Here is a 27,035-nt window from a genome sequence, read left to right on the forward strand (position 1 = left end):
AGCCTTTTGACTTCAAAATACTTGATGCCTTCCTCAAACCCAAAAGATTAAAAGTGATATTTAAAAAGTGTGCCACAAATCAAAAAAATTCCCTTCATTTAATGAATCAGCACGATCACTATAGTCGACACTTAATTCCCCAGATCCACTTTGTTTAAACCAGTCCAATAGAATTCAGTGAAGTTGCAGGAGAGAACCATGTAGAAGTAATGTTATGTTACTGAACACCAGTTGGAAAAATTATGCCACAGATCTTTTCATTCACTTATGAATTACATGGTTGTCAACAAACAAACTGCAGTATGCAAAATGTACGGGTCGAAAATTACAGATGAAACAACTTCCAGCTTTAGTCAACATTTTAAGGTTGACAAGAACCATAAGTCGAGGTTAATGTTAGCATAGTTAGCGAGCTAATGCTTAGCTAACATTAGCTTGACAGGTATATCATTTTTTTCACAAACAACAATAGCATATGATGTCATACGTCACTGCACTGTCCAGATGGAGGGCAGTTTACTGGGGGCAAAGACTACCAACACTGCACAAATACCTATGATTTGTGCTGTTCATGGCTGTTCCAATCGATCAAATGGGTAAAAGAAAAAGACAAAGGCCACTTTCAGTCTTGAAAATAGTGGGTTCGTTGGTTGTTGACGTTCTGGGATGCTGTATCAAGTTCTGCCTGTGACATGCATTGTCTTCTTTCAAAATACACTTCTGTTTTCACAGGAAATTTATGTGTACATACAGTCTCTTTCAAAATAAATGCCCTATGTCAGTTCAACAACACTATAGATATATAATGCACTTGGCTGGGTTTAGGAATAAAGACCAGGGTTTGGCTTTATAATCTTACAGGATGCAAACACCACTGTGGTCGGTGTTTGTTGGACACATCCACCACCCCTCCCACTCAGCCTGCTTGGACTTTCACCGCCTTAACTTTCTTGCCCTGCCGCATTTCCCCCTGATGCTGCCGAGCACCATGAAACTAACGGCAACTGGCCGCGTATCATGGGGATGTTAAAGGATGGCTTTTTTTGTCGACTTTGGAGTGCTTGTTTTAACCATGACCCAGATTTTAACAGCATTTCACCAGACCTCTGGGAACTGTTTATGTAGGGGGTAGAAAATAGTAAGTAAACGTAGCGAAGGATACCTTGTAACTTGAACCTAACAGCAGTGTGTACAGAGCTGAAACATAAGACTGTTTTACCCAGCCAAAAACAAGACAGCAATCGTTTTAGTTGTGGACCCAACCGCACACAAAACGGTTATGAGTCCACTAGACTGTTATGCACATTCATCGGCTCGCCATGCAACATTAGTAATATTAGGAGATCTGAAGGATGAGGTAATTTGGAACATAGATCGTGTCCACACCTGGCAAATCAGTCAAGTTATGGGAAAAATATGATTCACATCCAACATGTGTTTCAATTTTCTAATGATACCTGCTTCCTGCAAGTCCAACCCCTTTATGTAGTCACCTTTCTTTATTATAGATATATCACTTCCTGCTCTCCATCTGAATTTTACACGTCATAACAGTCATGTGATTGCAAACAAGCTATAGATACAAATCTTAAAAAGCATTCACAATCTGTGTAAATTCAAAATTGGCATTACTTTTGTTTAAGAGTGCATTAGGAGTTGGGACTTGCCTGTCTTGACTTGGGACTTGCAAAACAATAACTCAGTACCACTTCTGCTAATCAGTTTCACTGTACGCTAGGTAACTCTGCAGTGGGTCCACGGAGATGTCACTGGATACAACGCTGAGCTATTACACCTTTCAAGATGCCTCTGTGGCTTTAGTGGTAGGCATAAACCTTTTGACTGGGGTTAACTTCAGGGCTTTTAAAACATGATCCAGCCACACACCCCCAACACAGACAGACAGAAATGAAAACCTCTCATCACACACACCTACTTGCTCTCTCTCCTTCAGGGCCTGCTAAAGCCATTATGGCTCTAAAAGAGATCGTATCGGCTCCAGGCAGACAGGCAAATAGTCAGTTAGACAGTTAGATATACAGACCTGCAAACTAAGAAGCCTCTGTGCTCGGGACAGGCCGGCTAAATGTCTGGCTACTCTTCAGAGGCTCTCAGGTGTGACCGGCCGGTCTCCTGTGTACCGCAGCCAAGGCGGCAGACAGGCACAGAGGTGTTCTGTGAGCCTGGAGTCGAGTGAATATCTGCTCTATCTCTCCCGTCACAGGCTGCATACGCTGCTGTGAGCAACTCAAACATAAGCCAGATCTTCTTTCCTGCAGAACTATGCAGGCTTTCACTGAGTTAATGCATATTTTTAGGCTGAGCCAAGGTCAAACGTTTTGCCAAAGACCTGCCTGACACGTAATTTCTCCCAGCAGCTGCGGTTTTCTTACATTTGATGACTAACTTTGCATTTGAATCAAAGACTTTAGCCAGACCACAAATGCATTGCAGCAGGATTTTAAGAGGGGATGATGGAGGCTTCGGTTCTTAGCTTACTCATACATGTCTTTCTCGCTGCACTAACACTGTTACATTGGTGGAGCCTGAACCCGACAGAAGAGGCCCTAATGTCCCCCTCCCCACACTTGCACACCCACATACGCGCACACACACACACACAACTCTTCCCTAAAATTGCTGATGGCTTGTTTTCATGAACATATATTATTTCCAGATGGAGGTCATGAATAAAACCCGACGGAAACAAGTCGGGTGAAACTGGAAACTTAAAAAAACAGAAATGGAGCGGTATGGAGCTGAGTAAAAAAAACAATCTGTCTCCTCCCCTGCTTGTTCCCTCAACCTTTAGAAGAAAAAAAAAAAAAAGGACCAACTTGTCAATTACACGGTTAAAAACAGAGGAACAGTGTGCCACACATGAACATGAGGACAGCAATACCACATGATCGTTTTAAATGTTTCACTGCGATGAAAATATCAAAACATCCCTAAACAAAAAAAAAAGGCTTTCATAAGACAACAAACAAAAAAGGGCTCAGAGCAGCTCAACCTTCAAACCTCCACACATATTTCCAGCTAAATAAACAAAGTCAGAGGGAAGAAAGGGAATACTTTCAGACTCAACTGAGAATACAAAAACTATGAAGACCTCCTCTGAAAGAACCGCAGATCCTGATGCTGATCCACCAACCCAAGGCCCTCCGACAAACCTGAACATGAGGAAAGATGCATTGTTGTGCTGTGAATATACTAAATTCAACCGAATAACCTAATGAATCCATCAGCACTCAGCATTTGTTTCAAAACATTTCATCATAAAAACATGTGCAAGCTGCGAACGATGCCAGAACATCCATTAGCTCTGTCAAAAGGAGAGCCAAGACAAACCCCACAGACGCCAGACATTTTCTTCTCCGTGTCGACGTGGAGGAGGATGAGCCGCAGCTGTACGTTTCAATAAATTAAAGCTTATCACTGGGAGATCATTATCAGGGAGGAGACCTTACATGTGAATAAATGCTTTAAAAATTATTCTGTGTGACTGGTTTACTTAAACCACTTTTCCACTGCATGGTACAGCGTGGCGCTTCTACTCAACTCGACTTGCTCTTTTTTGGTTTTCCGTTAACCTTAGATGTGGATAATTCTTTTGTTGCCATGCCATTGTTCTGACAGCCTAAAATTCTGCAGGCCCATTAGTCTGAAAAATGTCCTGTTGGACCAGAAGCCCTATTCTCTTACAGCCCATTATCCCCACCAAAAAAATGCCCAATGCTCCAAAGTCCCAATTCTCCGCAAATACACACTCCCTGCAGTTAGCTTCAGTTTACCAGCAGCATTTGAGCCACCAGTCTTGTGTTTGTACCTTCACTGAGTTTCCGAGCAGCACTTGAGCCACCGAATCCAGGTGTTCTTTACTGACACGTCCCTGCTTTTCCAGCAACATTTGTGCCACCCACTTTGGGAGTTTTAAGCCAACACATGATACTTTCCTAACCGTAACCAAGTGATTTTCGTGCCTAAACTCAGATTCACCACAATATTGTTATCTGTAGTTTACACAAGCACACAGTGCAAAAAAAATTCTGGTGATTGGGCTGTCTAACTGCAGGGAGTGTGCATTTTCAGAGAAACCAGTTTCAGTAGCAATGGGCGATTCTTTTTAGGATAACAGACTATCGGAGAAATGGGCTTTCGGTCCAATGGGACATGTTTCACTCAACAGGGCTTTGGAATTTTGGGTCATCAAAACAATGGGCAGTCGAGGTTCCAAGCGAGCTGAGCCAATACTAGAAGGTGAAGTTAAAACACTGTAGATCACAGATTGGTCAGAGAGAAGAGTAACTAGCATGGCACGGGACTTCTGCACAAACTAGCTTTATTTAAATAGCCAAGGTATCATCAATAGCAACCACAAATTTTAAATTCACTCAACCCAGATTTTAAAAAATAGCAGCCCTCAGGGTGACCTCTAGCTCAACAGGTAGAGTGTGCACCCCAAACGGACTGAGTCCTTTGCAATGGCTTGGGTTTGATTCCAACCTATGGCCCTGCGCTGCGTGTCATCCACCTTCTCTCTCGCCTGTTGTCCTGTAATAGAGGCAGAAAGCCCTAAAAATAATATTTGAAAAAACAAAATAGCAGCCTGCAAAACTATGCTGTACAGTTGCCAAAGTGCAGGTGTTCCTCGCATTGGTTGCCAATGAAAGGATTCTGTGAGTGCTGCGCTAAAGATATTGTCATGGCAGTTTTACATGGTATCACTATAGTGATTAGCTGAAAATCCCACCTACACTGGGGGTGTACTATCTGCAGCGGAAAATGAAATACAGATAAGGACCTTGTGCTAGAAGTGAGAAAAGCTCAGATGAACCATGCAGTGGAAATGAGGCGTCGGCTATTCATCCATCAGCTAGCTACTTTTGTTGATTTTGAGTCCTAATTTGCATCTGTGTACTGGTGAAACAAATGGATTTAAAAGAATAGTCTGACATTTTGGAAAGATTGACTTTCTAACCGAGAGCTAGATATTGATGTCACTCTCAATCAATATTCTCATCCGACGCTAGGCGAACATCTTTAAGCATTTTTCCTTTAACTGTGTCAACAACTACAGGAACTAGCTGTGTTTGTGCTGAGTTAATGCTGTGTTCAGTTTACCTAGCAAGTTGAAGGTTAGAGCAGGGAATGAAGTCACACCCGTGTTGACCACGTTCCAGTACAAGACATAAAACCAAGATGTTGTTAGCAAAATCACTTCTTGCCAGGTTAACCACTGTAACCCACACCAGTGTATAACAACACATTACACTGGATGTTACGCACACAAACACCGCAGCAGCATGTCCACAGATAAAAAATTGGACAGTACTCTGTGAACGACTGTTTTAATGAGACACAAGTAAGACAGAAGTGCTAATAAACTGTTTTACTGCAGCTTTTACAACTGTTGATGTACTGAGCAGCCATCTTGGATTTTGAGGCCAGGGCCAGTGAGGTTCCTCCAACTTTCTGGGTCTGAAATCTGACTTCAGTTGAATTTTCTAAGTGGGGACTTAGAAATTCCAACTTCTTAGTACAAACTGAACGCACCATAAGCTTATCGGCTGCTTTTGATACCTTGATCTTTACTGTACATACATGAGAGTGGTATAAATATTCTCATCCAACTCTCTGCACGAAAGCAAATAAGCGTAATTCCTTAACTATTCCTTTAACAAATCCACTGTTGATTTTTGTGCTTAAGTTTTTTTGTGGTTATCTGCAGTTCTTTTACTGAGGTTTAATTCTATTTACTGTAGCACAGATAAAACACACACACATCTTTTGGGGGATTATATCTCCACAATCCAACCAGTCCTTCTAGTCAGTCCTGCTTTGTTGGTCCACTGACTTGGTTTGTTCTTATCTAGTCTGACTCAGACTTTTTATCTCCACAATCAGACTCTAATCAGCCAGCTTTGTCCAGACAACAAGGGGCCAACATGAGGCGAAGAGGACCCTGAGGCCCCGCTGTCTCAGCCATAAAAGTGTAATTTATAAACAGGACGTGCCCTTTCAAGTTAGTGGTAGTGGTATGGCTGAATGGTAAAGGAGTCACCACATTCATAGACATTCGTTGTACATTCATTTAGGAACCTTGTTTTTTCTTCTTCCAAAAAATGTTGTAATTTTTCAGTAAGATTTCCGCCTTATTAACAGCAGCAGGAAATATGTCAAGAGCGGGGGATGACACGTTAAAAGTCTCTGGCTTATACCAGGACATCACTGGTATTTGGTCTGCTCTTTCTCTCCCTCCAGACTCTTCGGCTGCTACAAGTCCTGACTTTACAAATCCTTCAGCCTGCCACCCTGCAGTCCTGCCCTTATCTCAACCTCACCCGGCCCCTCCTGGCAGGCACAGATGGCAAGTCCATTCGTGTGCAAACCACAGATTGAGCTCTGATTGTCCCCGATGGCTGCCTTTGTCTTAAAGTAATGCCCCCTCTCACCATGAGAAAGGGTCGGTAAGTAAGCTAATTTACATGTATTAATTAAGGCTCATAATGAGCTCAGCATGACGGGGCGTTTGAATGCATTCCTCTGGTATTGTGCAAACTCTGCGGAGCACCAAGGGTTTGCGGTCTCACCCATTCAGATGGGATACAGATTGTAGGTGTGGGGGCACGCGAGCAGATAAAGGATTTAAAACACACACAAAACCAAGTCAGTATACCCATGCAAGTTTCACCTCCCCCACTGACACACAGAAACACACATGAAGGTGCTAATGAGAAATAAACAGGCTGTTAGTTATAGTCAGGCTCAATAAAATAAAAATGTAAATGACCACAACAGCAAGTAGAAACAATACATTTATATAATTACAAAATTGTAAAACTGTACATTTACAATAAGTGAAGTATAAAAAAAACACTGACGTGAATAATTTTTCATTGAAAATAAAAGTTTCACCCACAAGGTGCACTTAAGCTATAATGCACAATCATGTAAGAACAATTACATTTCATTCGATCATATAAATATTTATGAACTACGCAATAAGAACTATGTTTACAAAAGTATGTAAAAACAGACTGCTCTGGAATGGTTTCAATCATCTTTGCTCATTGTTGATGTGGAAATGCTTACATGGTTGTTGCCATCTCATACCACAGCGCAGCTAAGCCAGGGAACCATGAAAAAACAGCCGCAACCTCAGCGCATTAACATCAAAGTGTATTTGTATAAGAGCTTGTTTTCTTTTCTCGTCCTCAGGCTTCAAACGCTGAGCTGCAGCGGCTGTTCTTATTACCTCTTTGGCTTAAAAATCCTACTACGGGGACCAGCACACATGGCGAATAAAGACAAGTTAGAGAGAGCGAGGAGAAAAAAAAAAAAAAAAAAAAACATGTTGAGGGCACAAGGCTCTCCCTCCTTAATTGTACCTGAAGGGAAATCCCTTTAAATAGTAGTTGGCAGAGGCAGTGAGCTGGCAGGCAGATCAAACAGTCACTGAGCAGAAGCCCTATAAATACATCACATTCACTTGCCTCACTTCAAACGCCTCCTCAACCCGGCCTCTACGCTCCTCCTGCAAATCCACAAAGCTGAGCGGCGTTCAACATGTTCTGGAGGAGTTCTCATTCTAAGCGCTGCATTTTGCGTGTTGTGCATTATCTCTTATCCCACTCCATTAGTTCCACTGAACGAGACTGTTCTGTTTGTGTCACGCCGTGGGAGTCTCGGGAGCTTTGGTTTTCTTCACATACACCTCTGATGTCCCATCAGGCACCAGATGACTGAAGCTGCTCCTGAAAGAGGCCAGGAGGCGACCTGCACAGCATGGGAAAAAAACAGAGGCATGTTAAACACATCTGCAACACCAATAAAGCACACGTCTTGACTTGACATCCTTAATAAACGTACGCATTTCAACATTTAAAAGCTTCATCACGAGATAAAAACAGCAGCAGCTGAGTGTGTTTATTCAGCAGTCGTACTCAGACATGATTTTGTGGGTAATTATACACGCTTATTACAGAGTACTTTCAGTATTGGGCTGATTTAATTTATGTAATGACTTTCACAGACTAAAGTGAGCTGGAAACATGTAAAAAAACACTAATGTGATAAAAAAAAATAACATTTGACAAACTTCCAGAGAAAGCAAAAGATTCACTAACCCGTCCATGTCTTCTGCCCACTCAGAGTGAAGCTGTTGCACTGGGAATGGGAATTACAGATGTACGCTGCCTCTTTGGCGCTGTGGACCGACAGCACGCAGCCCTGCTGACTGTAGGACGGCCAGCAGCGGTACTCCGCGTTCCCAGAGGTCCCCATACCTCGCATCACGGTGTAATCTAACCACAGAGGAGGAGACGCCACTTCAATACATGAGGCTACTGAAAGATTTTAAAGCGCTCTTGGAGGATAAGATGAAAGTTTAATGATCCCTGCGGGAAAACTGATACTGAGCAGCATCCAATGAAGAGAATACAGATAAGAGCATGAGGAAGGGCAGCGTAGGGAGCAGGTTGGAGGTGAAGATGCAGTGTCTTTGTCATGCAACTACAGAGCTTTTACCGACTCAAAGGGATTCCTGATGTGGTTATGAATGACAGGTTTAAAGGTAGAAGATGGCAGTTTTCCAACAATTCTAATGTCTAGTGGCTACTTCCTGGCAGTGGTAGCAACAGAGCAATCTGAATTTTTGTTTACCAAAGAAAGATTGTGTGTTATCATGATAAAAAAAAATACAAAAAGTGGTAATTTATGTAGACTTGTGTGTCCTGTGAATATATTACATAAAAAAAATAACATATAGTATGTTTTGGACATCTCACAGCCCTTAAATGTGCCAAAAAATAACTTCTAACCAAACTTTTTGCTATATCTGATGCATGTATATGTTCAAAAGAAGCCAAAAAAAGCTGATATGAACCTTTAGATTCATGTTTTAATTATTGCTGCCAGTTTATATGACGAAAAAGGCTTTAACTATTTTTTTTTTCATTATTGATTAATCTAACTATTATTTTCTCAAGTGTATGGGTTATAAAAAGTGAGAAAATAAGAGAAAAATCACATTTTCTTGTAGTCACGTCTTCTAGAGTCCAAGATGATGTCTTTAAATATCTACTTTTGTCTGTACAAAATCTTAAAGGTTTTAAATTTTCACTGAAAAAAAAAAAGCAGAAAGCCCTCACAACAAAAACCTGAAACCAGCCTAGAGCCTTCTGTGTATTATAGTCTTTGTAAAAATCTGACAGCATTTTGAGCTTCTCTCCGACAAACTGTTGCTCCACTCTGAAAAAATCCCTTCGCTCCACCTTCCTCCTCCCAACATTTGTGTTACATTCATCATTATAACTCTTTCAGTCAGACTTCTTGTGGATCTGGCCTTAAATCATCTGCTACACATTAGCAGGAGCCATGAGAAAGAAGCATGCACACATGTGCCTGCACACACACACACACACACACACACACACACACACACACACACACCAGAGCAGGACAAAAGCCTAGTCTGTGAGTCCGTACGGAGGAGGCACTCTGTTACAAACTGTTAACCTTCTTAAATGGCAGGAGCCGGTGTGTGTGTGTGTATGTGTGTGTGGGAGTATTGTTAAGAGGAAAAGGACACGAGGATCTGCCTTCTGGGTTTGAGCAAAGGGAACAAGGAGAAGGAGTGTTTTCGAGGATCCTTCTCAGGGGAGGGAGAAATGAGGCCTGTTGGGGAGCTAAAGGGTGGCAGACCTCAGCTGTTGAGGAGACAGAGACGAATGAATATAAGCTCTTTGTGTCGAAGATGAAGGACAGGAAGCGGGAAGACAGCCTTCCTTTCATTTTGATATAAAGCATTAATTTATTACAGAGCTCAGGACCTAAAATTTAGTTCCTTTAGTGAATGAATTCACTCTTTGCTTTTTAGCACATGACTAAAATTCGTACTTGCAGCAGCAGCCGTTTTTAAGAACCTCCGTCTTTACCAGACTCTGGCCTCCTCCATCAAATCACAAATGATCTCAGCTGTGGAAAAGTTACATCCACATTACCAATGAATCTCCATCTGTCAGCAATTTCAAATTAAGACTTGATGAGCGTCTTTCTCACTAACACACACACACACACACACACACACACACACACACACACACACGCTGGCTGTGTTCGTCTCTGAGCCGTGTTGCCATTTGGCTTCTTTTATCAAGCTTAGTTGCGTCTTTGGCTGCGATGCTCTCTTTCCCCCCACTCTTATAGGGGAGACATATTAATGAGCAGATGTGTTTTTTAATACACAATTGCACAATCTTTGTTTGTTTGTTTCTCTCCTCTTGTTGTTTAGTCATTATAGCAACAGTTGGACATTTTGGGGAATGTGCTTATTGCCTTTTTTGGTGAGAGTTAGAGGAAAAGATTAATAGTGCTCACATGTCTGCGCGCTATATGTGAAGCTAACGCCAGCAGCTGGTTAGCCTAGCTTGGAACAAAGACTGGGAACAGGGATACAGCTAGCTAGGCTCTGTCCAACAGTTTAAAAATCCACCTACGACGTCTTAAGATCAAAAATTAACATATTATATCTCATTCCTTTGATTAGTAAAGAATTTGAATTGTTAAAATGAGACGCTTTCAGATGCGGCACTGTATCTTAGCCGTTAGCAAGAACTTCTTAAGACTTTCAACAAAGTCTCTCTAACATGTTAACTGATGAACTTTAAAAGGTGTTGGTGGACAGATTCTTTAATAGTGCATTCATGTGGTGTCAGAATATTCAGAAAAATTCACGTCAACTCCGAAAGTCTGTGAAAATTTGGTACACAGCTAGCCAACTTAAACGTCACATACACACAAACATGGCGGATTAAGGTAAATGTTAGTTGATGGTGGATTCATGTATTGCATATCAATTTCTTTTGCTTACATGTAATTTGTTGTAGGGCATAGGTTGTAAGCGTTAGTTGCTCTCCACACAGAGAGACCTAGATTAGTTAGAACAGTTGCTTATAAGCATTAACCCTGGTAAAAGGATTGGTAAAGTAATATCTTAGTGGTTTTGGGGAATAGATTCTCATAGTGTGGTCTGTGGCACCCTGTCAGGGAGTCCATAAAAAGTTTTGAGGTTCATCAAATTATCATGATATAAAAAAATAGATATACTTTTTACAAAAGGCTTCATAGCTCGACAAATAATATTTTATTTTTAAACCAAAAATAGTTCATAGATTGTGTTTTAATTCCAATCCAATCCAATCTGTTGACTATTTTCCTGTGTGTCCCGATCTTTCACGTAACTAAGAATATAAAAAGGGTAAAAAAAAAAATAGGCTATGTCAAATTATTTAAAGGGACATACATGAGGGCGGTCCCTGGTGTATTCTATATCCTGTTCAGTGTCCTTGGCTGAAAAAAGATTTAGTTTAAGGAATGATGATAGTATGTCTTTGTGGTCATGCAAATACTGGAAACAACTACTGACGTCACACCCTTTGACACACGCTTTTTGTGGTGTCCATGTTGTTTCCACATCACAGCTTAAAAGCTCTGAATGCACCAAAGATGGAAAAATAACTTCTTGACTCGGGAAATGGGACCATTCGAGGAGCACGTGAATGCAACTTACTGTAAAATTTAAATTAGTAGTCCGGGCTATTATTTGATTAAGTCCCTGAAATCAACAGACCTATATTTGGGACAGGCCTTTAATTCCTGTCGCACAAAATTGTTGCTCAGCAAAGATGGGAAATACAATCAAATAGTTTATTTAAACCGGTGTGAATATTACTTATAGCTCCGACACTCATCAGAGAGAGAGTGAGTTACGGCCCACGGCATACCGACACACCACCTCTTTATCCTGTTAAAACAATACTCACTATTTGGATTATCTTTTTATGAGAAACCCTTTTGATCCTTTTGATCTGAGGGATATGAATAACTTACAGGGTAATGGACACATAATTTGAAGTTGCCAGCAACCTGGTTTTATACATCTGAAGAACTTCTTGGCAACCAGACCAGGCCTCTAATAGAGACAGGCCTTTATTTGTCAAAATGTGTAGCCGTTTAATTGGGACTAGGCTTCTAATTGAAGTTTTACGGTAACCTTTGGACAGAGCCACGCTAACTGTTCCCAGTCTGTATAAGTCAAGCTAACTGGAACATAAAATATGTCAAACTGTAAAATAAAGAAACCTAAACTAGGTTAACTAAACTAAATAGAAAAATGTTACCAAGCTTTTCCTCCACCCAAAAGTGACCTCTGTTTACACAAAACTCACATAACACACAAACACATTTTCTGGGGTCTTATCACACATGCACACACACACACACTTTCTGGGGTCTTATCACACACACTTAGCAGCAGCAGCAGCAGCAGGGTTGTCTCATGGCACCTCCTTGTTAAACTATACATTCCCTCCCGGTGTCAGCCTCATCGCCCCGGCCTCTTTACCCTGAATCTGTGATTAAATTCACAAAGCGCTGCTATATAAACAGTCCAGCATCTGGGGGGACGGAAAATCTCACCACAGGAACGCAGCCAGTCATTCTGTTATTAATATTTCATAGAGCTGAGAGGAACGGCAGGAGGGGACTGACGGGGGCTGCAGTGGACTGAGCGGAGGCGAGTTGGGGAGAAGAAAAGCGTTCAGTGCTTATATAAGTAGGACAAAAAGTCTGCAAAAAAGTACTTTAAAGTATGTTTACCTAAGTTTTTATAATGTTAAGAATTACAAAGTTGGACAAAACGTTCACAAAAAAAATCTCATGATTATCCTGAGAGGTTAAACAGAATAGCTCGATGTAATCCCAGCACTGTTTTTTTAAATGAACACCGACTGTGCTTTCTGAGCCAGAGATATGCAGGATTAATCCCACTTTGTTGGTCTTGTCCTCTCATTCCAACTGCCTAATAAACCTGTCAAAACAGCCCGAGCGGGAGAACCCCAACCCCCTCTCTCTCTTTCATTTTTTTAAAGATACAAAATGAAAACAGAGGTGTAGACTGTCTTACTTTCCTCTAAGAAAGGGGAGGATATAAAAAAGCCATGCATTCTCTCCAGGAAGAAAAGGGCCTACAAGAGGGCCCACTGTACTTTATAAAAAGCAGCCTTCATTCCACGAGCTCTTACCTCTGATTATTGATGGAGGCAGGTTGTCCAGGTGCAGGCCAGACTTGTAGAGGAGGAGGATGTGTTCAAAGGCCTCCAAAGTTTGATTGATGTCAGCTTTCAGCTCCCCTGGACACACACAATGCATTCAGATCTCTTACCGATTACAGGCACGAAGCCATACTCCAATCAAATATGGATGATTTGCTTTTCCCCTCGCTATGCTCTCCTGTTTAATCCCTGTCGTGTGATCTCTACAGATAACAAATTGTATTCATTACCTTGTAACATGTCATGAAGCATCTTGTCGAGCTCATTAAAAGAAGCACTTATACCGAGGCATGTCATTACACGACTGAAATGATGGAATGATTCCCTGTCTGATCTTCGCTACTGAACGTCCTGTCATGTCAAGACGACTCTCGTCCTCACCTGTGGAGTTCATGATGTGGTCTACCAGGTGTGTGAAGCCGGGCGGGGCCTGGTGAGGCAGCAGGTAGGTGAAAAAATACCTGGGGCCGGGCAAAGACAGCTCAGTCACACAGACGGAAAGACAGACAAGCCCCATCACATAGTTCCCACAGAACATGACTTGTCTCACACTGGTGTTAAAACAAACACACTCCATAAAGCTGTCGGTTTTAAACAGAAAAGACTTTTTTTTCCACTGAAACTACCAATTTATTCATCACACACATCACAGTCTTCACCATCAAGAGTCGGCTGAGCCTGTGTTTAAACAATCATCCATGCAGCTCCTCCATCCATCCATCACACGTCCATCATGTCGTAAAACTGTCACTTGTCTCACCTGTAGGCATTGTAAATGTTCCTCTTCTCGTTCAAGCCCTCACACACTCCCTGCGCCGAGCATGGCAGGGTGAAATTTCTGTTTGGAAACTGGAGGGTGCAGTCAGCGTCCGTCTGACACGTCGTCTCCTCGGCGCTGGCGTCGTCCAGGTCTGTGAGCTTCAGCTCGCCAGACACAGTGACAAACTGCCGGGGCTGGAAGTCCAGCAGAGCCACAGAGCCCAGAGGAGACTGGGAGAGGAAGTGGAGCAGCCGGACCAGGTCCAGACAAATCTGGGAGGAGATGAGACATGCCAAAACCTGATATACTGGATTGATGACTGCTGAAGTACACAGGCATGTAGCCAAAGATCATCATATTGTCCTTTATATGTGACTAGAAGTATTTTATAAAGCATAAATGGCAGACATTCACTGGTTCCACCTCTCCAGTGTGAAGAGTTTTTCATTTTTCAATTCAATTCAGTAAAACTTTATTTATCCCAAAGGAGATTCTTGTGCCAGAGAATGCTTCAAATTATAGTAACCACAATTTAACATTCACAACCAGAACAACCACTGGGTTCCCCAGGTCAGGGTCGCTCACTAGGCCCGATTTTGCTGTGTTATATAATTTCAAATATAATAGTTTTGAGTTTTGTTATATTGGTAACACAAAACTAGCAGTTTAAAGAGGTGCCCTTGGGCTCCTGCAGCTTCTAATTGGGAATGGGACCACACAAGGTGCACAAATAAAGTCATGGCTTCAACTGATGGTTATTTCCATTGTCATTTAATCTGAATACATTTCTTATTTTTATTATTTGGGCCATGTGATAAGTATCAATAAAACACCAATGATAATTTACTAATGCCCAAGCTGACATATCCAAAACTAGGGATGCATGATATTGTTTTTTTTGCCGAGATCCATAATGCTGACATGTAACAACTCATTTGATGGATAACTGATACTGATATCGATGTATCCACTTTTTTCTCTACCTAATTTAGTGATCATCAAGTCTCTTCTGTTGTGGAATTAACATCATATCATGCATGCATACTCTTATTGTGATGTCCCACCAGCAGATGGAGACATGAAATACAATACTTTCCAATGTGCGTAATATTCATTCACTGTGCAAATTTAGAAAAAGCACGATTCTGATGATATTATTGCAAATCCCTATTCGGAAGACCAGGTTTTGTCCAACAAACATTCCAAAAACCAAAAGTTCTCCTTCTACCATCACAGACGACCAAAAATGAGAAAATTCCAGAAATCTGGGATTTATTTCTGCTTAAATAAGGTCTTACATGATTATATGATGAAAAAAGTCTCCAATGTAAGGATTGGTTTTTTTTTTTTCTGTATTATATCATTTTAAATGTCATATTTTGAGTTATGTTACATTGGTCAAACAATTTAAACACAATTTAGCAATTTAAAGAGGTCCCCGTGGGATCAGGCACCTTTCAATCTGACACTTTCTTAATTCAATTATGGCTGCAACTGACTGTTATTTTCATCGTCATTTAATCTGATGACCATTTTCTCGATAAATCATTTGGGCCATATAATGATTAACTAATAAAATGCCAAATATTATTTCTTAAAGTCCAAGATGACACATTCAAACAGCTGGTTTTGTCTGACTGACATTCCTACACCCAAAAGTTCTCCATTTACCATCACAGAAGACAGAAAATAAAGTAATGATTTGTTCATCCGTTGCGAGGATTTGTTCAATTTTTGCTGTGCTATATGATTTTGAATGTAATATTTTTGAGTTTTGTAATGTTGGTCAGACAAAAGTAGCAATTTAAAGAGGTCCCCTTGGGCTCTGGAGGCTTTCATTTGAACATTTTATAGATTAAATAATGGCTGCAACTAACTGTTATTTTCATTGTCATTTGATGATCTGATGACTATTTCTTGGATTAATAATTTGTCCAGACAATAAATAATTAATAAAATGCCATATATGATTTCCTAAAACCCAAGCTGACAGTCTCAAACCCAACAGTAGTAAGTTTACTATCACAGAAGACAGAAAATTTGAAAATTTTCATTAGAAAACCTGGAACCAGGGATTTATGTTTGCTTAAAACAAAGCCCTAAGTGATTGTCTGATAAAATACAAAAAAAATCAAATTAATCAATAATGAAAATAACTGTTACTTGCAGCTCTACTTTTAGCTCCTAAATTGCCTTTAATTTTAGTGTTCATCAGTGTTTCTGATGAAAGTTCATTATACAACTGTGCACAGCTTTTTCTGACCACCCAACCACTACCGTCCACAACCACCCTATCTTTGACAAGATAAAGAAAAGAAAAAGAAGTTTCAGAGAGTTACATGGTTACAGGAAGGAAGTTGTGCCATCTCAAATTAAGATTTGCTCTGGAAATCTAAACAGTCCCAACATGTCAACCACTAGTCCCTGAAGCTGCCCTTGTTGCAATAAGATCTATATGCTTCTGCCAGTTTTGACAAAGTTGTAGGCTACTAGAGTTTATCTAATGAGATGTAGCATGACATTTCATTTAACCAGTGTAATACTATCGGAGGGCGATCAGATTTCCAGTTTTTGTGTTTAAACACAATCAGTGCATGTTCCCCATCACTTCCTGCCACTTGTTGTCAAATAAAATCCTTTAGAAAATGCTGGAATAACCAAAAAATTCTTGGTGGTCAAGCTAAACACTGACTTGTTTTCTTCCTAAGAAGGTGACACATTGAACAATGTAATTAAGTTTCATGATATTGCTAAAAATGGTGAAATATAAACACCCTCAGTCTCGCAAAAACACAGAGTTATTCGCTTTTAAGACGTTTCGGCAGCCACAGTTGCGAGCCATTTCCTGAGACTGCTTTTATAGTTCCCTTTAAATCCTACAATAAAAACAGAAAGAGAAAATAAGTAGGCGACTAAAGGCAAAATAAAGGCATTAGCCACGCACTGACAGAGCATGAAATGATTCTGTCACACTACAAACATAGCTGCGGTGTTAGGTAATGCTCCGAGTCTCTTGGACGTCACTTGGTGGGATCGAAGCACAGTAATAACAGGGCTGAGTGAAACCGAACACCCCCGGATTACTGTAGCCTGCGCAGATGCAACGTAGCTGAAAGGGGCCGAGCAGCTCCAGGGGGGTATTATGAACGGCTATTTGGGTGATGCAGCAAAATGAGGCCCCATAGCTGAGATGATACTCGCAGACGGCGATGTTACTTTTGCTAATCCAAAAACAAAGCGTGCATGCCCTGACATTTTTTCCCCTTCTTTCACCCATTCTTTCTGTCTCTTCATCCGTGCGCAAACACACACACACACACACACACACTTGATCCCTGGAGTGTAAATTCAGCTTCTGTTGACTCCCACTGTGAGCATACCTGTGATGGGGGTTGACTAAAACAGTGTGTGTGTGTGTGTGTGTGTGTGTGTGTGAGGGATGACATGACATTCCTAGCCTGCAGTGGATTAACTCCAGGACCCATCTCCATTCCAACCACGGCCTGATCAAATACACTGAGGGACAGATGTCAGACCTCCAGGAGTTTCAAATGTCCACCTCCCTCATCTCTCAGCCTTCGTCTCTCTTGCCAGGGGGGAAGCAAGGGCTTGCACAGGGAGACTTTCAGACTCCCAGTGTGCAGTGTGGTGTAAAAGGATAAATGGACAGAGCATGCGTATCGACAGCTGAAACTAATGCGCTTACCCTGAATCTGTCCTCCCAGGGACTCTGGAGCAGCTGGATCATCTGGAGAGGATTCCCCTGCTCCAGAATGACTGTGACACGTCCGTCCTGTCCTCCTCCTCTATCTCCTGCACAGTGACCTTTGAGCTGTGGGTTAGTCAGAGAGCAAAAAAACATACATCATGTGCAACTGTTTGTTTTTGCATTTGAACTCCACAGAAGGTGTCTGTAAGCTCTCAGGGTGACTTGAGAGGACACGATGTTCTGCCAGCCGTGCTCTCGGCTGCTCAGACTTGTGACAGTGAAATCACATTTAGCCTGGAGGGGAAATGTGCTCTGTGTGTACGCTTGTGAAATTAATCATTCAGCTGCTGGACACACTGCTGGAGAAACCCAACTTCCCCGTTTAATTCAAACTGCTTCTAAATTGGGCCGTAATGGTTTGAGTGAATAAACTCTGTGGGGGTTTCAGATGCAGCCGGGGATAGTGCAGGGGACAGAGGCACATTGTCTGCTCCTGCCAAACTGGACCCAAAGGTCAGAAGAGGGTCAGTGAATTTAATTTAATTACATGGGAAGGTCCTGCAGAGCCAGTGAGGCCTTTCATCCAGTGCACTGTGTGTGAGACAAAGGAAAATGTGAACAGGGCTACATCATGGATTATGGAAAGTTATGATAATCCAGCAGCAGCTCCAGGGTTTATGCACCACATTCAGACAATTTTGCATGAACATATATTATCTATACTGTTGCTTAAGCATTTGGAGAGCAACCTTTATTTTTTATAGTGTGTAAAATCTTTTTAAAAAGTCTTAATATATGCACACGAGGCAGACAGAGGGAGCACTTTACCTTGATGACGTTTGGATGCTGCAGCCTCTGCAACAGAACTATTTCTTTCTTCAACTTATAAGAAACGAGCTCGCGGCAGCCTCGCGGGTCTTTAAAATCCTCCACACACTTCCCCATGTCGATCCCCTGCTCGTTGACGAGTTTTAAGGCCACATGCTGACCCCCGGCTAGATTCACTTTGACAACCACTTTGGTGTATCCAGACCCGAGGACCTCCAGCGCCCGCATGTCCACCAGAGACTCACAACCCATTTCATCCAAATGCGCTCTCCTGGAGCCGTGAGTGATCTCATTCCACAGACTGTAATCCACACTCGTGTCTAGTGTTTGGTCATGTCGACTTTCCCCGGGTAGTCTGTTTTCCTCCTCCTCATCATCATCAGGTTGGAGCAACGGAATAATTTCTCTGCGCCTCTCGTTGAGTTGGTAAATCAACGCCCCGCGGAGCGACGCCAGCTCCTCCTCATCACCAGCAACAGTTGCATTGGGAAAGTGAGAAAACCTCGCTCCAAACTGCTGCACGCTGCTGATCAAGAGTGACACTAGGATAGAGAGAACCACGAAAGCCAAGAGGGCAGCCGCGCGTAAAGAGTTGCCCATCCCGGGCATGTTCCCTCTCCGTGGCACGGAGACACTGCAGCTGACGGAGGACGCACGGACGGCCGCAGGCTCGGATGACCGCTGAGCTCCGAGTGAAAGGACTCCTGACTTCTCTGCAGGAGAAGTGATCAGCTCCTTGTTTCCACCTCCCCGGGAACTCCCTCTAGAGGTGTGTCCTGTGCGCTCGTAACTTTACACCCGCTGAACAACTTCGCAGGAGAGCTCGACCTCATGTTGTCACTCAATCCGCGTGTTACAGGCTCTCAGCAGCTGATTTTACAACTGCAGTCAACACGATGCGTCTGTGCATGAACAAATACAGACCAGATAATAAACTTATTTAACACAGACACACAAAAAGGAAAATAAATAAACAAAAATAAATAATAAAAAAAGTTTACATTTAAATTTAAAATATGCTTAAAAAACCCCGACATTTTAATTACCATGCTGATTAATTTAATTTAGAATTAAAGGTAATTATAGTGTCATAATTTAAACATATATTTACAGTATATATTTAGATTATTAAAAGATAGAGGGGAGTGACTGCTGTCACCTTCACAATCTGTCCAACAGGTGGCAGCAAATTACCTTCTTGTCTTCACACACAAACACTCCTCATAAACACTGATTTATTACTAAGTAAAGTTCAGTCAAATCAATCAAACCATTGTTTATTCAGGGAGAATTGACTAGGCATTAATCTCTTTTACAGCAATGCCCTGAGGTCACATTCAAAGGCCTAGAAGGATAGAAAAATATGATAGTAACTGTTAGGAAATGATGAAAAAAAGTCCATAAAAACAAATAAGTAGCAGCAATGTCAATCAAGAGTTATAAACAGCAATACAAGACAGTAAAAAGACAAAAAGTTAAATAAGAAAAATAAAGTCTGCTGTAAATTCAATTCAATTCAGTTCAATTTTATTTATAAAGCCCAATATCACAAATCACAATTTGTCTCACAGGGCTTTACAGCATACGACATCCCTCTGTCCTTTGGACCCTTGCAGCAGATAAGGAAAAACTCTCAGGAGGAGCAGCTTAGGAGGGATCCCAGGATTCCAGAACGGACAGACGTGCAATAGATGTCATACAGAACAGATCAACATAATAAATTAAAAGTAATCCGTAAGACAAAATGAGACATAAAGAGAGACAGAGACAGACAGATGGATGACCAACAACAACAATAAAAATGGTAAGATGTACTGAAAAAAATTAATTAACCATAGTAGGAAGGAAGGAACAGCAATGTACAAATACAGAGTTATGAAAACAGATTGAAGGATTGGAGGGCCAAAAGGGAGGTCAATAAAAACATGTGCTTAGCCAAGATTTTAAAACAGACATTGTTGATACACATCTGATATCTAATGCAGGGGTGTCCAAGTTCTTTTTAAAATGGGGGGCCAGATCAGATTGTGTGAAAATACCTGGGGGCAGTGATGTAGTGGAGGGTATACTCAGATATACGGGATATACCCACTTCTTTTTCTATCCAGTTACAGTATACCCACCTATCAGCTAAAAAGCCATTGTAATAGGAAAGTATGCCCACTTCCTCATCAGTAACCTACCTATCTACCAAGTAGTACACCCACCTCATCAATTACCACTACACCACTGCCTGGAGGCCAGCTGCATCTCGCATCATATAGGCTATAGCATTGCAGATGTTCAGGACAGGATGTTCTACAAATATCTTGGGGCCCCGCAGGCAAATGGGAACCATGAGGAGGCCACAAGGAGGTCAGCCACAGCCAAATACCTACACAGAGTAAGGCAGGTCCTGAAAAGTCAGCTGAATGGAAAGAACAAGGTCCAAGCCATCAACATGTACGCCCTGCCAGGCATCAGATACCCTGCTGGGATCATGAGCTGGCCAAAAGTGGAGATGGAGGCCACTGATATCAAGACAAGGAAGCTTCTCACAATGCAAGGGTTTCATCTCAAATCCAGCACCCTGAGACACTAAGTGTAGCAAGGGAGGCCGAGGACTGGTGAGCATCAGAGCTACTGTCCAACACGAAACAACCAAGATCCAGGAAAACATCAGGAAGATGGCCCTCAAAGATGAGCTGCTAAGTGAATACCTCAGGCAGCAGAAACCCGAGAATGTAGAAGAGGAGGACGACCCTTCATGGAAGGACAAGCCTCTGCAAGGCATGTACCAACCAACAGAATAAGTGGACAACATCAAGAAATCCAACCAGTGGCTGGAAAAGGTTGGACTGACAGACAGCACAGAAGCACTAATCATGGCAGCAGTAATGGGAACTTAGTACAAGATCAATAGAAGCAGGGGTCTACCACAGTAGACAGGACCCCAGGTGCAGGCTGTGCAGAGATGCTCCTGAGACAGCTCAGCACACAATAGCAGGGTATAAGATGCAGGCAGGATCAGCGTACATGGAATACCATAACCAAGTGGCTGGCATAGTGTACAGGAACATCTGCACAGAGTATGGGCTGGAAGTCCCAAGGTCAGAATGGAAGACACTTCCTAAGGTGGTTGAGAATGACCGAGCTAAGATCCTGTGGGACTTCCAGATCCAGACCGACAACCTGGTGATGGCAACCAACCGGACATTGTGTTGATTGACAAACAATAAAAGAAGGCAGTGGTAATAGATGTAGTGATCCCGAGTGGCAGCAACATCAGGAAGAAGGAACATGAGAAGCTAGAAAAATGGGGCTGAAAGAGGAGCTAGAAAAGACGTGGGGGGTAAAGGTAACAGTGGTGCCAGTGGTAATCTGAGCACCTGGGGCTGTGGCCCCCAAACTAGGAGAGTGGCTTCAGCAGATTCAGGTACAACATCTGAGGTCTCTGTCCTAGGAACAGCTAAGACACCGTGCAGAACCCTCAAACTCCCAGGTCTCTGGTAGAGGACCGAGCTTGAGGAAGACACACCACACCTCATATAAATGGCACAAGTGCAACTGTTTTGTTTTGCAATGCAAAAGTATTCAACTTTCCATCGCTCCTGAAAGCAGCATCCCTACTCGCTGTTGACTTTCGCTTCTTTACTGTGGCCACATCACATCTGCTACCTAGTAAGAAATGTCTGCTGTTAGGTAATCGTTAGTTTGCTTGTTTACGGTCTGTTTATGGAAACACATTACTTCTGCCTGTGTACTTCCTACTTGGTCCATGTCTACACACTGTATGATAGTTCTGCCCTCTTGAGGTGAATGGGAAAAATGCAAAATGATCTTGCTTGATTAACCAATAGACTTGTTGTGTGGCGGGCCAAATATAGCATATTGTGCTAGATGAGCTGTGTGTTCCAATACCCAAAAAGATTTAGTATGTCCCAATACATAGTATGTCAAATGCAGTATGCCAAAAATACCAGGATGTTCTACTACATCTGGTCTAATTTTGCAGTATGCGAGCCAGCATGCTTTTCTGGCTATTCTGACCCACAATCTTCTGTACAGTGGACGATATGTTACATGGACTGAGCCGCAAACAGATGACAGCTGATTGTCATAAGTCACAGTGGCTGATGACAGGGCATTTAAGTAAGTGATGACCAGTCGAATTGTAATAATAGGAATATTGAGTATTTAAGTGAACAAAATAATCATAAATATTACAAACAACAAAAGGAAATGACGATGAAAATAACAGCGACAGAGTAATTTCACTGTCGCAAATATAATATCTACAATCTAACAGTTATAACTTTAAAGGTAAACTACATACATTGCAAAGTAACAACAGCAGAGCTCTCCAGGTCGATCTCTGTCTCTGGTGAACTCAGTAAGAGGTGTTTTTCTTTTATGTCCAAGGTAATGGAGAGGGTCAAAGTTCAGTTCAGTACGTATTTTTTAAGGGCAGCTGCAATACTTACTAAAAGTCAAAAGAAAAAGTATGTGATTTGGAACGCACCCTAGCTATGGGAAAATTGGTTCGCGGGCCGGACTTTGGACACACCTGGTCTGACGGCAACTGGTTTCACAGTTGTGGAGCAGCAACTGCAAAGGCTCTGTCACTGCCAGAAGAGAGGCTAGTCCCAGGGTAATGTTCTCGCTCTTTTGAGAACCAGTCAACCTCCTTGCAGCTACATTTTTCAACAGTTAATAAAGACTGGAGAAGACCTACATACAGGGAACTGCAACAGTCTTGATGTAATGAAGGTGTAAAACACTTCTTCCGTATCATGAAACTACAGAATTGGCTTGAATTTGGAAATTGTTCACTGATAGTAACTGTTTTTAACATCAGAACTGACAGAGCTAATCAAATATAACACCAATTTACACGTGACACATATCGGTGAGGTGGCCTAGCTTAGATGGCTCCTTTAGTTTTGTTAATGTTTTGCTAAAATATTAAATATATCACTGATCAGAGGCCTTGCAGTAACATACTACATTGCACAAGTTTACAGAAACACAGTGTTCTGCTCTTTGTCTCCACACAGACCTTTTTCTGTATTTCCTGCTGTATCTTTATTTATCCAACTGTGTTTGTTCCACGGATCTTAAGGCAGCACTGGAGCCGTAATGAAGCGTTTCCCTCCGCATCACTACTCACTAGCAGAGATCTGCCACAGGAAATTACCATGGCTGTCACCTCAGTACCAGCCAGAAGCCAAACCCCCTCTCTTCAGCCTCTCACTATACATGTGTGTCTGGTGTATCCAGTACGTGCCTGTCAGGCTTTGGATATGTGTGTATTTGGTTGTGTTTTTTTTCCTTGTGTGTGTGTGTGTGTGCAGCTAAACAGTGTAAGTTAATCAATGTCTGAAGTCAACAAGGCATTAGCCATGTCAGCTGCAACGCAGGCTGTTCAGGAAACTCCATGCCAACCACCAACACAGCAGCCTTTGCTGAAGCTGAGGACAATATTGCACACAAACAAACTCGAGCATGAAGTTTGTGAATAAAGTCTCTAAGCTCAAAGGTCAGTTATAGCTTTCAGAGCTCTCAGCTGGATCCTTTGAACATGAAGGATGAGTCTCCTCTCCAACACAGTTGTGATTGATCCCCTCTCTCATCTAGCAGCTCTCAATGACTCAACCCATTTTACTATGTATGAATCAGATTTGAACATCATGACTCACTGAAGCACTATAAATTAGGCTGCACTATTGAGATAGAAAAAACAGATACTCCCTCCACTGTCTCTGCTTCTCATTTAAAATCATGAAATAGCACTTTGATCTCTCCCACCAAACTTTCTCACACCCTCCTTTTCTCGATCTTTGCCTTTCATCTGATAAATCATTTCTTTTTTTTCCCCCCCAAGGTGGCCTCCTCAGACACAAGAGCCCAGCGCCATGATTCATATTTATAACCGGAGCCACACCAGCAGCCGCCTCATTAGCAGCGAAGCACACAGGTCTGCTGTGTCACAGTTTCTCCTTTCTTTTGTGCCGCTCGGCTTTGGCTCTCACTTCTCTGAATAGAAAGCCCAAAGTCATATTCGGCTTTTTCCTTTTTTATTCTTCTCTTCATTGTGTAAAAGCAAGAACATATTCTGAAGACACCAGCACTCAGTTTACTCCATTTTGTCTTGGGAAACAGTACAGTGATGCAAAATCTATGTCTTAACCAGACCAAAGTTTCAAAATCATTTGTCTGAGTCTCTGTAGGAAACAACTTAAGTTGATTTATTAAAAAACATTTGATCTAATACTTGCTCTTCTTTGTATTGCACTACATTTCAGAGTCAAATACTTCACTATATAATGACTGAAGGCTTATTTACAGGTGAACATTTTGCATAAATAAGATAATAATATGATGAATAACTAGACTAATAAGGCACCTTTTATATAGTGTTTATTAGTGGTAAAGTGATCATTTACAAATCCTTAATAGATCCGTTATGAACTTTTATGTTGAAGAATGTTAGGGTTTGTGAAAAAAATTAGTGCTCGACTTTTCTATTCATGCAGTAGTAATTTTAGTAAAACCTTATTACAGGCTCACTTCCTAATAAGCCATCTGGCCTGCACCTTGAAGTGTTAATAAGTAATTATTTATAGGTTTTTAATCCATCAAATCTGATGCTGAAAATGTTGTTTTAATGCTTTTTGGTCCAAGTAGGGCTGAGTGGTGAAACGGCACAGCCACTTTCACAACCTGGCAACCCAAAAGTTGTTTTTATTACTGGCTAATAACTGATCTATAAAGCATCAATAAATGTTTAATCATTAACAAAGCCACTGGTTACTATGGAAGCCCATGTCCACCAATGTAATGAAAAAAAAAAATCCTGTAAGTCATTATAACTAGCTTTCCTTGCACCATCAGAGGCAGCTGTTTTAATTTCGTCATACACATGTTGAATGATGACAACAAAGGTCTTTCTATTCTACTCTGTAATAATGAGTTAATATTTCAAAATAATGACTTAATATTGTTTCTCATTATTTTGATATAGCAAGTAATTATTGTGAATAAGTTTCTCCTAAATGAAAGGCAGTATTGGGTAGTAACGCATTACTAAGACATTACACCATTACATGTTACTAGTAATGTGTTACAGTAATAAAATTACTTTTTCCAGTAACAAGTAGTGTAACTATTTAATTACTAATTAGGCGTACTAATACAATTTCAGTGATAATATTACTGTTACCCCTAAAACAAATAATTCGGTATAACCAAACTTTTGTTGTCACCACCTACTGATTTAAATTCCAACAATTTCCTGATTCATTTTAGTCATTTATAGTATTTTACTTTATGTCTGTCTGTCTGCATTGACTGGAAATATTCCTATCACTCTAATTTCATCTAAGGGAAAGATGACAAGAACATCATTCCATGTAGTGGTACTAAGACTCAACACAACCTCAAACCTTCTGAAACACCTACTATGACCGACAGCACAACAATGTAAAGCTCCAAGCTACAAGTGACAAAGAAATAATGAAGCTTGTGGCTGGATATGACATGGATGAAATGTTGCCAGTCTCCATGATTGACTCAACGTCAGATCCGTGAGAAAATAACAGTCACAGTCAACAGAGGACCCTAAGGTAGAAGATCATTTGCAAGCTTTCGAGCCTTCGCTGCATTAACAAGAGATTTTGTGAAGAACTGATGCAATTACCAGTTCTGTGGGGTGTAAAAACAAGATGGCAGCCATCTCTGCCAAGTCAGTCTGCAGCTGACCCCGGGACAAAAGTGGACAAGGTCCAAAACCTGATCAGATTTTATGGTTCAGACTTGTTTATTTATAATTAATATTTTTTGTAGTTTCATATGGCAATTTGACCCATTTTAGCAACAGTAACAAGCTGAGACACTGTTAATTAGGAAGTACTCATTTGAGGACATTAGGACTTCATTACTGTTTCATTTGAGGACACTGGGACTTCATTATAGTCTTGTTTGAGGACACTGGGAGTTTATTGTTGTCTCTTTGAGGACATTGGGACCTTATTATCGTCTTGTTTGAGGACATTGGGAATTTGTGGTCTCATTTGAGGACATTGGGACTTTATTATCGTCTCCTTGGGGACATTGGGACTTTATTGACGTCTCGCTTGAGGACATTGGGACCTTATTATCGTCTTGTTTGAGGACATTGGAACTTTATTATCGTCTCCTTGAGGACATTGGGACTTTATTGACGTCTCGTTTGAGGACACTGGGATTTTATTGACGTCTCGTTTGAGGACATTTGGACCTTATTATCGTCTTGTTTGAGGACACTGGGACTTTGTGGTCTCATTTGAGGACATTGGAACTTTATTATCGTCTCCTTGGGGACATTGGGACTTTATTGACGTCTCGCTTGAGGACATTGGGACCTTATTATCGTCTTGTTTGAGGACATTGGGACTTTGTGGTCTCATTTGAGGACATTGGGACTTTATTATCGTCTCCTTGGGGACACTGGGACTTTATTGACGTCTCGCTTGAGCACATTGGGACTTCATTATTGTCTCATTTGAGGCCATTGGGACTTTGTGGTCTCATTTGAGGACATTGAGACTTTATTAGGGTCTCATTTTAGGGACAAAGGGACTTAATTATCATTAATTATGTTTAG

The 27,035-nt window shown here is 41.5% G+C and overlaps 1 protein-coding gene and 1 pseudogene across 1 annotated transcript; one reads left to right on the forward strand and one right to left on the reverse strand.

Moving 5' to 3' along the window:
* Nucleotides 1-6,805: 6,805 nt before the first annotated feature.
* Nucleotides 6,806-19,129, reverse strand: pkdccb (protein kinase domain containing, cytoplasmic b). Its single transcript, XM_033641860.2, has 7 exons — nucleotides 18,413-19,129; nucleotides 17,582-17,707; nucleotides 13,876-14,147; nucleotides 13,497-13,576; nucleotides 13,086-13,193; nucleotides 8,130-8,306; nucleotides 6,806-7,779 (listed from the first exon to the last, which is right to left on the reverse strand). The coding sequence occupies exons 1-7, from the start codon at nucleotides 19,019-19,021 to the stop codon at nucleotides 7,673-7,675; spliced, it is 1,479 nt and encodes a 492-aa protein (XP_033497751.2). The 5' UTR covers nucleotides 19,022-19,129; the 3' UTR covers nucleotides 6,806-7,672.
* Nucleotides 19,130-21,078: 1,949 nt separating this feature from the next.
* LOC144467071 (uncharacterized) lies at nucleotides 21,079-21,854 on the forward strand (annotated as a pseudogene).
* The last annotated feature ends 5,181 nt before the right edge of the window (nucleotides 21,855-27,035 follow it).

The sequence above is a fragment of the Epinephelus lanceolatus genome, chromosome 15 (genome assembly GCF_041903045.1).
Source record: "Epinephelus lanceolatus isolate andai-2023 chromosome 15, ASM4190304v1, whole genome shotgun sequence".
Lineage (NCBI taxonomy): Eukaryota > Metazoa > Chordata > Actinopteri > Perciformes > Serranidae > Epinephelus > Epinephelus lanceolatus.